The 17,183-nt window shown below is 47.9% G+C and overlaps 1 protein-coding gene across 1 annotated transcript in view; it reads left to right on the top strand.

Annotated features, from left to right (window-relative positions):
* CDCP2 (CUB domain containing protein 2) overlaps positions 1 to 16,795 on the top strand; it is a 40,923-nt gene extending 24,128 nt beyond the window's left edge. Inside the window, exon 6 of the mRNA XM_063939633.1 lies at positions 15,697 to 16,795. Coding sequence (XP_063795703.1) covers positions 15,697 to 16,011 — 315 coding nt within the window. The 3' untranslated portion in view covers positions 16,012 to 16,795. The remainder of the gene's footprint in view (positions 1 to 15,696) is intronic.
* The last annotated feature ends 388 nt before the right edge of the window (positions 16,796 to 17,183 follow it).

The raw sequence follows: 17,183 nt of genomic DNA, 5'->3' as shown, positions 1-17,183 counted from the left end.
ACTCGGAATGAGGGCCTTAATGCCTAATTCATGTTTGTATGCAAAAGCAATTGCGATTCTCTAGGCCACAGAGCTCCTAATGTTAGTAAGTGAAGCTTCCACCCAGGAATGAAATGCGACGCTCACTGGACTCATCACAATTGCATACACATTAGCAAACTATCAAAGCTAAGGGTTGGTCTGTGGCACGGGTCCTCAACCCGTGGCCCTCCAGCTGCTGTGAAACTACACATTTCAGCATGCCCTGCCACAGTTTTGCTATAAAGGCATACTAAAACTGAAGCAGGGCATTCTGGGATATGTAGTTCCACAACAGCTGGAGGGTTGCATGTTGAAGACCAATGGTCTATGGCTACGCAGACTGGACACAGCAGCTCAGACGCCATGTATGTGCACGTACGATCGTGCAGCCATCAGATAATACACGTCTACGTTTTCCCAACCACTCCCTTTAAACTCTGTTAACACCTCCAAACGGTTAATTCCTGTCACTCTGCGACAAAGTTCTCAGTGCCAGCAGGATGGCAGCGGCACCCTCGAACAAGTGCATTGTGACCCCAGCACATGTGCAGTTTGTCAATCCCTTGATTGCGAAAACATTGTCCACTGTGTACCACCATGAATTAGACCCTTAGTATGGTTTCTGGCTTTTTTCAATACATTTGATGATTTCCAGGTATTTTTTTTAATACATTTACTATAGATTCCATTCTTTTTCAATGCATGTACTATGATTTCCAGCTTCTTCAGTATAATTACTAGTTTTCATCTTTTTTAGTGCATTTAGGGGCCGATTCAGACCTGGATGCTGCTACGGCAGCGGTCGCAGACTGAAGCCCGGTGAAGTGTGCGCACACAGGGGGTGATCCAGAGTTGATTGCAGCAGCAAATGTTAGCAGTTGGGCAATACCATGTGCACTGCAGGAGGGACAGATATAACATTTGCAGAGACCGTTATATTTGGGTGGGTTATTTTGTTTCTGTGCAGGGTAGATACTGGCTGTTTTATTTTTACACTGTAATTTAGATTTCAGTTTGAATACACCCCACCCAAATCTAACGCTCTCTGCACATGTTATATCTGCTCCCCCCTGCAGTGCACATGGTTTTGCCCAACTGCTAACAAATTTGCTGCTACGATCAACTCTGAAATACCCCCACAGTGAGATGTGACTGCATCTCACTTATGTCATCGACCAGGGCGGGAGGGGTCATTGCGGCGGTGTTGTGGTGGTGGGGGCGCAGTCCGGACAACACAGGTGTGTCCGGACCGTTGCTGGGACAGGCCGCGGCGACTGCGTAGGCAGAGGGCTACTCGAAACATGCAAAAGCTTCACCGCCGTGCAATGCTTTCACATGTCTGCTAGGGAGGAGAGGAGGGCTGGATCCGGCACGCGGGGCGGACTTTCCCTGCGCTGGGCATCCCCCTGCATGTCAAAGAATTTGATCATAGATGTGAGTTTTTGGGACATCTACGATCAGGTCTGAATTACCCCCCTTACTATGCTTTTTACCCTAAATTGGTTTAGGTACAGTATCTACTTTTCACAGACATAAGTGTAAAAGTTTCAAGAATTGATCATCAGAGGGAGGGGAATATATTCCGACACACACAGCAGACTTCCTGTCAGCAGTTCCATAGGATGACACTGACTGCAGCAAACACTGGTTCTAGCCTAAATGGATACCAGAGAACAGTAGCTTCCAGTTAACGGTCTACTGTACGAGATATAAATAAATAACTTAAGTGGTTTATTTTATAGGGCTAAATTTACTAAAAATAAGAATTTACTTACCGATAATTCTATTTCTCGGAGTCCGTAGTGGATGCTGGGGTTCCTGAAAGGACCATGGGGAATAGCGGCTCCGCAGGAGACAGGGCACAAAAGTTAAGCTTTAGGATCAGGTGGTGTGCACTGGCTCCTCCCCCTATGACCCTCCTCCAAGCCTCAGTTAGGATACTGTGCCCGGACGAGCGTACATAATAAGGAAGGATTTTGAATCCCTGGTAAGACTCATACCAGCCACACCAATCACACTGTACAACCTGTGATCTGAACCCAGTTAACAGTATGAGAACAGAGGAGCCTCTGAAAGATGGCTCACTACAACAATAACCCGATTTAGTTAACAATAACTATGTACAAGTATTGCAGATAATCCGCACTTGGGATGGGCGCCCAGCATCCACTACGGACTCCGAGAAATAGAATTATCGGTAAGTAAATTCTTATTTTCTCTATCGTCCTAGTGGATGCTGGGGTTCCTGAAAGGACCATGGGGATTATACCAAAGCTCCCAAACGGGCGGGAGAGTGCGGATGACTCTGCAGCACCGAATGAGAGAACTCCAGGTCCTCCTTAGCCAGGGTATCAAATTTGTAGGATTTTACAAACGTGTTCTCCCCCGACCACGTAGCCGCTCGGCAAAATTGTAAAGCCGAGACCCCTCGGGCAGCCGCCCAAGATGAGCCCACCTTCCTTGTGGAATGGGCATTTACATATTTTTGGCTGTGGCAAGCCTGCCACAGAATGTGCAAGCTGAATTGTACTACAAATCCAACGAGCAATAGTCTGCTTAGAAGCAGGGGCACCCAGCTTGTTGGGTGCATACAGGATAAAACAGCAAGTCAGATTTCCTGACTCCAGCCGACCTGGAAAACTATATTTTCAGGGCCCTGACAACATCCAGCAACTTGGAGTCCTCCAAGTCCCTAGTAGCCGCAGGTACCACAATAAGCTGGTTCAGGTGAAACGCTGACACCACCTTAGGGATAAACTGGGGACGAGTCCGCAGCTTTGCTCTGTCCGAATGGACAATCAGATATGGCTTTGTGAGACAAAGCCGCCAATTTTGACACTCGCCTGGCCGAGGCCAGGACCAACCGCATGTTCACTTTCCATGTGAGATATATCAAATCCACAGATTTGAGTGGTTTAAACCAATGTGATTTTTGGAATCCCCAAAACTACGTTGAGATCCCCCAGTGCCACTGGAGACATCAAAAGGGGTTGTATATGCAGTACTCCCTTGACAAACTTCTGGACTTCAGGAACTGAAGCCAATTCTTTCTGGAAGAAAATCGACAGGCCGAAATTTGAACCTTAATGGACCCCAATTTGAGGCCCATAGACACTCCTGTTTGCAGGAAATATAGGAATTAACCTAGTTGAAATTCTTCCGTGAAGCCTTCCTGGCCTCACACCATGGAACATATTTTCACCTAAACTGTGATAATGTTGTGCGGTCACCTCCTTCCTGGCTCTGACCAGGGTAGGGATGACCTCTTCCGGAATGCCTTTTTCCCTTAGGATCCGGCGTTCACCCGCCCCTGCGTCAACGCAGCTGCGGTAAGTCTTGGAACAGACATGATTCTTGCTGAATCAAGACCCTTCTTATCTCTTGAAGTTCCGGTTACCAAGTCCTTCTTGGCCAAACCGGAGCCACGAGTATAATTCTTACTCCTCTCCTTCCTATAATTCTCAATACCCTGGGTATGAGAGGCAGAGGAGGGAACACATACCCGACTGGTACACCCACGGTGTTACCAGAGCGACCCAGCTATTGCCTGAGGGTCTCTTGACCTGGCGCTTCAGGTGGGACGCCATCTTATGACCACCTTTGGTCTTTCCCAACGGTTTACAATCATGTGGAAACTTCCAGATGAAGTTCCCACTTTCCCGAGTGGAATTCATTCCTGCTGAGGAAATTCAGTTTTCCACTCCCGGAATGAACACTGCTGACAGTGTTATCACATGATTTTTCGCTCAGCGAAAAGTTCTTGCTGTCATTGCCCTCCTGCTTCTTGTGCCGCCCCGTCTGTTTACGTGGGCGACTGCCATGATGATGTCCGACCAGATCAGCACCGACTGACTTTGAAGCAGAGGTCTTCCTAGGCTCAGAGTATTGTAAATTGCTCTTAGCTCCAGTATATTCATGTGGAGAAAAGTCTCCAGACTTGACCACACTCCTTGGAAATTTCTTCCCTGTGTGACTGCTTCCCAGCCTCTCAGGCTGGCATCCGTGGTCACCAGAACACAGTCCTGAATGCTGAATGTGCTGTCCTCTAGAAGATGAGCACTCTGCAGCCCCCACAGAAGAGACACCCTTGTCCTTGGAGACAGGATTATCTGCTGATGCATCTGAAGATGCGATCCGGACCATTCGTCCAGCAAATCCCCCTGAAAATTTTTTTTTTTTTTTTTTGCGTGAGATCTGCCGAATGGAATTGCTTCGTAAGAAGCCACCATTTTTCCCAGGACTCCTGTGCATTGATGCACTGATACTTGGCCTGGTTTTAGGAGGTTTCAGACTAGTTCGGATAGCTCCCTGGCTTTCTCCTCCAGGAGAAACACCTTTTTCTGGACTATGCCCAGAATCATTCCTAGGAACAGCAGACGTATCGTCGGAAAAACGCTGCGACTTTTGGAATATTTAGAATCCACTCGTGCTGTCGTAGAACTACTTTAGATAGTGCTATTCCGACCTCCAACTGTTCTCTGGACCTTTCCCTTTTCAGGATATCGTCCAAGTAAGGGATAATTAAGATGCCCTTTTCTTTGAAGAGAATCATCTTTTCGGCCATTACCTTGGTAAAGGCCCGGGGTGCCGTGGATAATTCAACAACAGCGTCAGAAACTGATATTGACAGTTCTGTACCACGAACCATAGGTACCCTTGTTGAGAAGGGCAAATTTGGACATGGAGGTAATCCTTGATGTCCAGGGACACCATATAGTCCCCTTTTTTCCGGTTCACTATCACTGTTCTGAGTGACTCCATCTTGATTTGAACCTTTGTATGTAAGTGTTCAAAGATTTCAGATTTAGAATATGTCTCACCAAGCCGTCTGGCTTCAGTAACACAATATAGTGTGGAAGACTAATACCCTTTTCCTTGATTGTAGGAGGGGTACTTTGATTATCACCTGCTGGAAATACAGCTTGTGAATTTTTTCCCAATACTGCCTCCCTGTCGGAGGGAGCCTTTGGTAAAGCAGACTTCAGGAACCTGCGAGGAAAAGATGTCTTGAATCTCCAAACTGTACCCCTGGGATAATACTTTGTACGATCTAGGGGTCAACTTGCGAGTGATCCCACTGCACGCTGAGACTCTTGAGACGACCCCCCACCTCACCTGAGTCAGCTTGCACGGCCCCAGCGTCCTGCTGAGGACTTGGCAGACTCGGTGGAGGGCTTCTGTTCCTGGAAAGGGGCTGCCTTCTGCAGTCTACTTCCCTTTCCTCTATGTCTGGGCAGATATGACTGGCCTTTTGCCCGCATGCCCATATGGGAACGGAAGGATTGAGGCTGAAAAGACAGTGTCTTTTTCTGCTGAGATGTGACTTGGGGTAAAAAAGGTTGGATTTCCCAGCTGTTGCCGTGGCCCCCAGGTCCGATGGACCGACCCCAAGTACCTCCTCTCCTTTATACGACCATACTTTCATGTGCCGTATGGGATCTGCATCACCTGACCACTGTCGTGTCCATAACATCTTCTGGCAGATATGGACAACGCACTTATCTTGATGCCAGATTGCAAATATCCCTCTGTGCATCTCGCATATATATATATATATATATATATATATATATATATATATATATATATATATATATATATATATAGACTGCATCCTATTAAATGCTCTATATCACTAAAATATTTTCAGTCAGGGAATCCGACCAAGCCAACCCAGCACTGCATTTCCAGGCTGAGGCGATCGCTGGTCGCAGTATAACCACCGTATGTGTGTATATACTTTTTAGGATATTACTCCAGCTTCATATCAGCTGGCTCCTTGAGGACGGCCGTATCTGGAGACGGTAACGCCACATGATAAGCGTGTGAGCGCCTTATCCACCCTAAGGGGTGTTTCCCAACGCGCCCTAACTTCTGGCGGGAAAAGGTATAACGCCAATATTTGCTATCGGGGTAAACCCACGCCTCATCACACACTTCATTTTATTTTATCTGATTCAGGAAAAACTACGGTAGTTTTTTCACTCCCACATAATACCCATCTTTGTGGTACTTGTAGTATCAGAAATATGTAACACCTCCTTCATTGCCCTTAACGTGTGGCCCTAATGAGGAATACGTTTGTTTATTCACCGTCGACACTGGATTCAGTGTCCGTGTCAGTGTCTGTGTCGACCGACTAAGGTAAACGGTCGTTTTAAACCCTTGACGGTGTTTTTGAGACGTCTGGACCGGTACTAATTGTTTGTCGGCCGTCTCATGTCGTCAACCGACCTTGCAGCGTGTTGACATTATCACGTAATTCCCTAAATAAGCCATCCATTCCGGTGTCGACTCCCTAGAGAGTGACATCACCATTACAGGCAATTGCTCCGCCTCCTCACCAACATCGTCCTCATACATGTCGACACACACGTACCGACACACCAGCACACACACAGGGAATGCTCTGATAGAGGACAGGACCCACTAGCCCTTTGGAGAGACAGAGGGAGAGTTTGCCAGCACACACCAAAAACGCTATAATTATATAGGGACAACCTTATATAAGTGTTTTCCCTTATAGCATCTTTATATATATTTCTAACGCCAAATTAGTGCCCCCCCTCTCTGTTTTAACCCTGTTTCTGTAGTGCAGTGCAGGGGAGAGCCTGGGAGCCTTCCCTCCAGCCTGTCTGTGAGGGAAAATGGCGCTGTGTGCTGAGGAGATAGGCCCCGCCCCTTTTTCGGCGGGCTCGTCTCCCGCTCTTCAACGGATTCTGGCAGGGGTTAAATATCTCCATATAGCCCCCGGAGGCTATATGTGAGGTATTTTTTGCCAAATAACAGGTTTCCATTGCTGCCCAGGGCGCCCCCCCCCAGCGCCCTGCACCCTCAGTGACTGCCGTGTGAAGTGTGCTGAGAGCAATGGCGCACAGCTGCAGTGCTGTGCGCTACCTTAAGAAGACTGAAGAGTCTTCTGCCGCCGATTTCTGGACCTCTTCTCTTTTCGGCATCTGCAAGGGGGCCGGCGGCGCGGCTCCGGTGACCCATCCAGGCTGTACCTGTGATCGTCCCTCTGGAGCTAATGTCCAGTAGCCTAAGAAGCCAATCCATCCTGCACGCAGGTGAGTTCACTTCTTCTCCCCTAAGTCCCTCGATGCAGTGATCCTGTTGCCAGCAGGACTCACTGTAAAATAAAAAACCTAAAACTAAACTTTTCTAAGCAGCTCTTTAGGAGAGCCACCTAGATTGCACCCTTCTCGGCCGGGCACAAAAACCTAACTGAGGCTTGGAGGAGGGTCATAGGGGGAGGAGCCAGTGCACACCACCTGATCCTAAAGCTTAACTTTTGTGCCCTGTCTCCTGCGGAGCCGCTATTCCCCATGGTCCTTTCAGGAACCCCAGCATCCACTAGGACGATAGAGAAATATGGGTTTACATAGCAACCAGTCAAATTCTAGCCATCATTTTCTAGAATGTTCTAGATAAATTTTATTAAAAAATCTGTTGGGTGCTATGGGCATCGCCTCCACAGAGAGCCTGTGCCTCTAAACATTGTCCCAGCATACACGGACTGGCAGCGGATCCTGGCAAACCCCGTTGAGCCGGTGAGATTCTGGCAACGGCTTTCTCGCGAAGGGAAAGCTTAGTGAAGGCATGTGGAATTACAGTCAATGCAGAGCGAATGTATGCATTTAGTTCTATTTGCATAATGCAGGAGCAATTGTGACCAAATTGCGTTCAGCTTTGCATACGTCCCCTTGTGTGCAGGGTACAAGGTCCTGGTGAACGGTGAGCAAAACCTGAACTCCATTTACAATTTAGCTGGATGGGTCTAAAATGATGACTTTCTGTCTGCAGCGTCCCACCGAATTTATAGCATTGTCATGCTAGTTACTGATTATTTTGTAAAAAAAAAAAAAAAAAAAAAATAGGATTTTAATTACCTACCAGTAAATCCTTTTCTTGTAGTCCATATGGGATATTGGGGAGACTTAGTACGATGGGGTATAGAAGAGGTCCAAAGGAGCCGGTGCACTTTAAATTTCTTCACTGGGTGTGCTGGCTCCTCCCCTCTATGTCCCCTCCCACAGGCAGTTATAGGTAAAACAGTGCCCGAAGGAGAAAGGACATACAGTACTTGAGAGAAGGAACATAACAATAAGTGGTGAGAATTACACACCAGCACACCAATAACATAAAACAGCTGGAAACAACAACAGCTGAACAGGTAACCATATAAAGAGAACCTGCAGAAAAGTCAACGCACTGACGCGGGCGCCCAATATCCCTTATGGACTACGAGAAAAGGACTTACCGGTAGGTAATTAAAATCCTATTTTCTCTAGCATCCATAAGGGATATTGGGGAGACTTAGGGAGTAATTCTGAGTTGATCGCAGCAGGAACTTTGTTAGCAGTTGGGCAAACCATGTGCACTGCAGGGGAGGCAGATGTAACATGTGCAGAGACCGTTAGATTTGGGTGGGTTATTTCGTTTCTGTGCAGGGTAAATACTGGCTGCTTTATTTTTACACTGCAATTTAGATTACAGATTGAACACACCACACCCAAATCTATGGGAGCCGCCCAAGAAGAGCTCACCGATCTTGTAGAGTGGGCCTTCAGAGACTTAGGAACAGGTAAGGCTGCAGACACATAGACCTGTTGGATAGTAAGCCTAAGCCAACGAGCAATGGACGGCTTCGAAGCAGCACAACCCTTATTCTGCGCATCATAGAGCACGAACAAGGAATCCGTCTTTCTGATCCGAGCCGTTCGCTTGACATAGATCTTCAAGGCTCGCACAGCATCCAATGCCTTCGGAGGAGCAGAAGTGTCAGAACTTGACGGAACCACAATAGGTTGATCCAGATGAAACGCAGAGACAACCTTCGGCAAGAACTGCTGCCAAGTCCTGAGCTCCGCTCTATCCTTGTAAAAAAGACCAAGTATGCACTTTTACATGATAAAGGCCCCCAATTCTGAGACACGTCTAGCAGAAACCACGGAAAGTAACATAACCGTCTTCCATGTGAGGTACTTGTCTTCTACCGTCATCAGAGGGTCAAACCAGGGTGACTGTAGAAATTCCACCACCACATTCAAATCCCAGGGTGCCGTAGCTGGAACAAAAGGAGGTTGTATGTGGAGTACCCCCTGCAAGAATGTCTGAACTTCTGGCAACACTGCCAATTTCTTCTGGAAGAAAATTGAGAGAGTCGAGATCTGGACCTTAATGGAACCCAGACGTAAGCCCTTATCCACACCAGCCTGCAGGAAACATAAGAAACGTCCCAAGTAGAACTCTGCAGGCGGATACGGGCGTTCCTCGCACCAAGAGACATATCTTCTCCAGATATGATGATAGTGTATTGACGTCACAGGTTTCCTGGCCTGAACCATGGTAGCAATAACCTTTTTGGAAAAGCCCTTGTGAGCTAGGATGGTCCACTCAACCTCCATGCCGTCAAACAAAGTCGCCGTAAGTCCGGGTAGATAAACGGTCCTTGAAGAAGTTCTCTTCTTAGTGGTCGAGGCAAAGGGTCTCCGACGGACATGTCCAGAAGATCCGTGTACCACGCCCTCCGAGGCCAATCCGGGGCAATCAGAATTGCCTGGACTCCCTGATTTCTGATTTGCCTGAGCGCCCTTGGGAGCAACGGAATCGGAGGAAACCGGTAGATCAGCCGGTAAAGCCAAGGCAACGTCAGTGTATCCACTGCCCTCGCCTGAGAGTCCCTGGTTCGTGAGCAATACCAGTGAAGCTTCTTGTTGAGTCGAGAAGCCATCATGTCTATTTGTGGGCAGCCCCACCAGTCGATGATCTGCTGAAAGACCTGATGGTGGAGCCCCCACTGCTCCGGGTGGAGATCGTAATGACTCAGGAAAGTCCGCTTCCCAGTTGTCCACATCCAGAATGAAGATCGCTGACATTGCTCTTGCATTTCGTTCCGCCCAGAGGAGTATCCTTGACACCTCTCGCATGCAGGCTCTGCTTTTCGTCCCTCCTTGCCGATGTACACCACTGCTGTAGCGTTGTCCAACTGTACGTGGATCGCGTGAGCCTTGAGTAGAGGAGAGGCCTGAAGCAGAGTATTGTAGTTCGCCCGAAATTCCAGAATGTTGATCGGAAGGAGGGCTTCGTGGGCTGACCACCTGCCCTGGAACTGAGCCCCTTGGGTGACAGCTCCCCATCCTCTCAGACTCGCATCTGTCGTGAGGAGGATCCAATCCTGTATCCCGAAACTCCGGCCTTCCAGGAGATTGGAGGACTGCAGCCACCACAGGAGGGAAATCCTGGCCTGAGGTGACAGCCGTATCAGCCGATTCATCTGTAGATGTAATCCGGACCACTTGCTCAGGAGATCCAATTGGAATGTTTTGGCATGGAACCGTCCATATTGGATCGCCTCGTATGAGGCAACCATCTTCCCCAACAATCTTATGCAAAGATGGACAGATACTCAAGCAGGTCGGAGTACCATGCGGACCATCTCCTGAAGAGTTCTCGCCTTGTCCTCCGGGAGGAACACCTTCTGAGCCACAGTATCCCCAGGAACAGGAGCCACTGAGTTGGCTCCAGGTGGGACTGTAAATTGAGAATCCACCCGTGGTGTGACAGAAGTTGGATAGTGCGGTCGATATGGAGCAATAAAAGCCTCCTGGATCTTGCTTATATCAGGAGATTGTCCAGGAGGGACAACATGGACCCCCTGGACCCAGAGCTGGAACATCATCTCCGCCATAACCTTTGTGAATACCCTTGCAGCTGTGGACAGGCCGAAGGGTAGCGCCTGGAACTGGTAGTGATCGTCCAGTAGGGCAAAACTCAGATAAACCTGATGAGGTGGCCAAATTGGAATATGAAGATAGGTGTCCTTGATATCCAGGGAAACCATGAATTCCTGTTCTTCCATGCCTGCAATCACTGCTCTTAAGGATTCCATCTTGAACTTAAAAACCCTGAGATAAGGGTTCAAGGACTTTAGATTCAAAATGGGCTTTACTGAGCCATCCGGCTTCGGTACCACAAACAGGTTGGAGTAATAACCCTTTCTCCGATGTTGTATTGGTACAGGAACAATGACGTGGGACTGGACGAACTTTTGGATGGCCTGTTGCAACGTAACTTGTGTATCCTCCAAAGCTGGTAAGCTTGATTTGAAAAATCGCTGGGGAGGAGCACCGTCGAACTCCAGCTTGTAGCCCTGAGAAATGAGGTCCCTTACCCAGGTATACTGGCAGGAGCTTTCCCAGATGCGGCTGAAGTGACACAGTCGAGCTCCCACCTCGAGATCCCCTCGGGTGGGTGGTCACCGTCATGCTGAGGACTTCGTGCAAGCAGAACTGGTGCTCTGTTCCTTAGAACCGGTGTTCGCAGGTCGTCTTGTCTTACCTCTGGTGCCTCTAGCCGCATTGGGGGCACCTCTGGCCCTAGATTGAAATCTGTTAGACTGAAAGGACTGAACAGATGGCCCCAGGTAGAAATGCCTAGCCGGCGGGGCCCCAGGAGGGGAGAAACGTGGATTTCCCTGCAGTAACTTTCGAAATCCACATATCCAACTCAACCCCAAAGAGCCATTCCCCAGAAAAGGGGAGAGATTCCACACTGCGCTTGGACTCTACGTCCGCTATCCACTGACGCAACCACAAGGCCCTGCACGCCGACACTGCCATAGAAGAAGTCCTAGCATTAATATTGCCCATCTCCTTGAGCGAGTCACACAGGATATGTGCAGTGTCCTGAATGTGCTTCAGGAGAGTCACCGTAGTGGCCAGAGGCATATCCCCGGAGAGGCCCTACTGAATTTGCGAAGCCCATGTGTGAATGGCATGGGTCATTCAGCAACCCGCTATGACCGGCCTTTTGCAATACACCTGCTGCTGTGTAGATAGACTTTAGTGTAGTCTCTATTTTTCTGTCCCCAGGGTCCTTTATGGTAAAGGAGCCTGGGGCAGACAGCACCGCCTTTTTGACAGTCGAGAGACCGATACGTCAACTCCCGGGGATTCTTCACAGAATTTCCTACCTTTAGGAGCAAATGAGAAAGTGTGCAAAAATCTTTTTGACACTTGGTATTTTTTGTCTGGATTTTTCTAGGCTAACTTAAACAGGTCATCTAACTCTGCAGAATCAGGGAAAGTGACATTAGGCTTGTTTTGTGTAAAGAAAAATGACTGCTGTGACGCAGCATCCTCTAGAGCAGTGGTGGCCAACCTGTGGCTCTTGAGCCACATGCGGCTCTTTCTTTCTTCAAATGTGGCTCCTAACACACAGTCACATGACCACAACAGATCCGGTAACGACTGCTCTCCAGAAAAACACGCAGCAGCACTACGGGGACTTAGAAGTGAGGGAGCCAGATACTAGAGATGAGACACCCACCAGCAAACAGAGTACACAGAAGGTGCTGCTGCAATGGCATGAATTGGGGGAAGCTGACGTGACACATGAGGGTGCTGGCTGAAGTGACAGGAGGGTGCTGGTTGGAGTGACAAGAGGGTGCTGGTTGGAGTGACAAGAGGGTGCTGGTTGGAGTGACAAGAGGGTGCTGGTTGGAGTGACACATGGGGAAGCTGAAGTGTATTATGTGAATCTGGATTTTTCAATATATTTTATGTGGTTCTGGCTTTTACAATTATTTTATGTGGAAGTGGCTTTTTCAATGTATTTTATGTTGGATCTGGCTTTTTCAATGTATTTTATTCCAGGGGCATGGCGTAGAAGGCACAAGGCCACACCCCATTTTTGCATGTGCGCCTTCGGCTCGATGTCGGCTCTTTGACGTACCTAACACATTTTTTTAGGCTCTTTGTCTCTGACTGGTTGGCCACCCCTGCTCTAGAGGGAGTTTTAACATGTCCCGTATAGCCAGAATGAAGGGTTCAATACCCGGAGCAGAAGTGGAATCCCCACTAACGGGATCCAAGTCCTCCACATCCTCCTGTATATCCTCACCTGAATCAGAGAGTAAGGCAGGTAAACCACGCTTTTGTGGTCCCAAGTAAGAGAGGGGGGGCTGTGTAACATCTGCCCTAGCAGTTAAGTCTGCAACAGCCTGTTGTAGTAAAAGAGTTTTCTGAACATTAGCAGTGAGCTGTGATGACTTATCAAACATCATATTCTTAAGGGTTCCTAGCCAGGAAGGCTCTTGACCCTCTCCCCCAGCCCCCTCACTGAGTTGTGAAGATTGGCTGCATTGTTCACATGAAATAGAATCATATGATAAGGGAGATAATCTGGTGTAATATACTGCATAGTTTGTTTACCCATGTTCACAGTAAATCACAATGACATACACATACACACAGACAGTAAGACTTATTAAGCCTGCCCTTACTGTATGTGAGAGGGAGACATAGGGAGTCATTCCGAGTTGATCGCTCGCTAGCTATTTTTTGCAGCGCTGCAAACAGATAGTCGCCGCCAATAGGGGAGTGTATTTTTGCTTTGCAAGCGTGCGATAGCATGTGCAGCCGAGCACTACAAAAAAGTTTTGTGCAGTTTCTGAGTAGCTCAGAGCTTACTCAGCCGCTGCGAACACTTCAGTCTGTTCTTGTCCGGAATTGACGTCAGACACCCGCCCTGCAAACGCTTCGACATGCCTGCGTTTTTCCAAACACTCCCAGTTGACACCCGAAAACGTTCTCTTACCGTCAATCTCCTTGCGACTGGCTGTGCAAATGGATTCTCCGTTAAATCCATCGCTCAGCAACGATGCGCAGTAGTGACCTCATCGCAACGCAGCGAAAAATCCTAGCGTACGATCAGGTCGGAATGACCCCCATAGAGAGAAAGAAGACCAGCACACCCCAGCTACACAGCCCCAGTGAGGCTTTCAGCTTATATCACAGTGAAACACCTATGATTTCTGTCCTGTATAGGACACAGATTGTGTACAATAGCAGCTCTCCCCCTTTGCTACACCCTGCACCAGTTTTCCAGCGTTTTCTGAGTGTCAGGAGGAGCTGTGTGAGCCTGCTGCAGTAAGCAGAGGAAGGCGCCAAAATGCCGCTGGCTCCGTTTTGAGGTAGCTCCACCCCCCCAATGGCACCGGAGCTACAGAGTTTTTTTTATACTGGAAATGTCTCCTAAAGTGCTTAAAAACATCACACAAGTGCTAGTTTAAGCCACTGCTAGTCAGTTTACACAGGAGGCTCTAGCGGGTCCAGCCAGGAGGATCCCATATGCCGTACCCACACCATGAACTGGGGGACCCCCTTAGCGGGGCCCCCGGTTTGTACTCACCACTGTCACCTTCAGGCATCTGCTAGGGGTGTGCGGCATACTGCGATTTCGACAGCTAAGGCACAGTGCCCCGCTGAACAAACAACCTCTCAGGACGGTGGTCCTGCAGCAGGGAAGCGGCTCTGACACCTTGCAAGGCCGGTGACCGCCCCCCCCCCCCCCTAACTCCCACAGTGCAGGTATGCTGATGCCCAAAATAACAAGGGCACTTTTTTCTAAACTGCATGTGGGAAGGGGCATAGAGGGGAGGAGCCAGCACACCCAGTGAAGAAATTTAAAGTGCACTGGCTCCTTTGGACCCCGTCTATACCCCATCGTACTAAGTCTCCCCAATATCCCTTATGGTAGCTAGAGAAATTTAGATTTATTTATACAATGCCAGCCTATTCCATTGTGCTTTACAATTTGCAAACAATAGAGGAAGTAAATACAGACAGAGAGAAAGATAATAGAGGCTGCTCACAAGGGAGGATAGGCATATGATACATAAGTGCCGCATATTGTAAATTGGTCCGGCCTGATTGCAAGGGTAAAACATGCGTGGCGAGCTATATGATCCACTCACACAGCAGTACTGGCCAATGGTTAGTGGGGTGTGAGTGTACAAAGAGAATACATGTAACGTTTGTGTGGACTGCGTAGAAGGTAGGTCATTTGGTAGCAGTGTCGGACTTGGGCATAAAGGGCCCACCGGGGAATGCAGTGGTAGGGGCCCATGTTTAGGGGTGTGGTCATTCTACAGAGGGGGTGTGGCCAGCCGCTACATTAGTTTGCCTAACCATTAGTAAGTGCATGGGCTGGGCCCCTTGACAAATAAATAAATACTGCTAGTGCGTGCATGATAATATACCAGATAAATATCGGCAATGCACTGTAGAGAATACATCATAGTCCTGTGCAGTATAATGTAACATATGTATAATGTATAATTAAAGAACACAGTCTGGAACCTGATCCCTAGAGGAGGAGGAGGGCCCCAATCAGTGGGGCCCACCGGTGGTTTCCCCTGTACCCCTGTGGGCCAGTCTGACCCTGTTTGGTAGGATAGCTTACGGAGGTTTTGTGGGTAACTCAGGAATTTGATAAGCTTGTCTAAAGAGGTGAGATTTAAGGGAACACTTGAAGGTTTGGAGTCTAGAGGAAGAACTTACTGTGCGAGGGAAGGCACTCCATAGAGCGGGTGCTGCCCCCCAAAAATCCTGTAATTGTAAATGGGAGCAGATAGTGTGTGTGGAAGTGAAACACAGATCTTGTGCAGAGCAGAGGGGTCGGGTTGGGAGATATTTAGAGATGAGTGAAGAGAAGTATGGCGGTGTAGATTTATTAATAGCCTTATAGTAGCTACTACACGTAATAATGTAAAGACCAAAGCAGTTGTAGAGGATCAAGATTTGTGATAAGGATTTGATGAGTTAGTTGTAGACATTAGCATAATGGCCAAACTACATCTTTGTAACTAACAGATCTCTGGTCCACTTGCAGAAGAGGAACAGCACCTCGGTCATTGTGAGTGTCCTCTACGTGGACTTCTCTTTGGGAGCTCAGACAGATGTCCATGAATACGAGGTGCAGTGTGAACCCAAGAGGAAAGAGGCCTCTGTGCGCATCCTGTCCGGCTCAGACCCAGCCCAGCTAATTGGGTTGATGGAGAAGACTGGGGAGTCTCACCTTCCGGAGGCCGCAGCATCAGAGAGCACTGAGCGGGTGCAGGACAGCAGTGACGTGGTCTTCATTAGCATCTGTATATTAGCTGGAGTCCTCATGCTCATCGCAGTGGTGGGACTGGTATTACTGTGACATCATCACTGGGACAATTACTACAACCAAGGCAGGAAGAGTGGGATGAACGATGGTTTATGAATGAAACGTCAGTGCAAATAAAACACATTTCATTTCAAATATTGTATCGGACAAGACCAACCACGTGGAAGCCAAGAACAACCTATTACAGTCTGCGTCATATGTTTATTATTTAACATGCCTTGCTTTGTCAATTTTCTAAGTAATCTAGGTTCTAGACTGAATAAGAAGAGCATACACCTCAGTCTGTTTCCTGCACAATTCAGTAGGTCGTAGAAGATAACAATGAAGCCAATCAGTGGGGTCAGAAAGACCATGTCAGAGTCTTCCAGGATTGTCGGAGACTGGAAAGAAGGATAAAAAGATAATAGTGCCTTAATGACGTTTCTGCTGGGATACACGTGTAAGATATAATGAACCAGGGAAGCCTGGATGATCATTTTAGGGGCTTAGCCAATACTTCAAGCTACTGTATTCTCGGCCCTTCCATGATAATGCATGAGCGCAACCCTATCTATTTCTAAGTTTCTGCTATTGGCATATCCATCAACTGGTCTTTAAAAGGGAATACATTTTCGTTCATTTTCAATAAATGCTGAGCACAATCTCTGGGCCGAAGACAATCAAGCACAAAGAACCTTACGTCGGACATAAAGCTAGGATAAAACAGCAAAATCAACAGATAGAAATAGGACTCAGCAAGTGGGGATCAGTCCATTCTCCCACAAAGAATCTCAGTTCCAAATAATAAAGTTTAAATGTCTTTTGCAAATATGTAAAACCGACCTGTTCATATTTATTTATTACCAGTTATTTATATAGCGCACACATATTCTGCAGCGCTGTACAGAGAATATTTGCCCATTCACAGCAGTCCCTGTCCCAGTGGAGCTTACAATCTATATTCCCTATCACATGTGCACACACACACACATTCATGCTAGGGTTAATTTTGTTGGGAGCCAATTAACCTACCAGTATAATTTTGGATTGTGGGAGGAAACCGGAGTACCCGGAGGAAACCCACGCAAGTACGGGGAGAATATACAAACTCCGCACAGTTAGGGCCATGGTGGGAATGGAACCCATGACCTCAGTGCTGTGAGGCAGTAATGCTAACCATTACACCTTCCGTACTGCCATATGAGAAGCATACGGCCACAATAATG

This window comes from Pseudophryne corroboree, chromosome 9 (genome assembly GCF_028390025.1).
Source record: "Pseudophryne corroboree isolate aPseCor3 chromosome 9, aPseCor3.hap2, whole genome shotgun sequence".
In the NCBI taxonomy this organism is placed as follows: Eukaryota; Metazoa; Chordata; class Amphibia; order Anura; family Myobatrachidae; genus Pseudophryne; species Pseudophryne corroboree.
The sequence above is the reverse complement of the archived record's forward strand: the minus strand, read 5'-3'. Positions and strand labels throughout refer to the sequence as shown.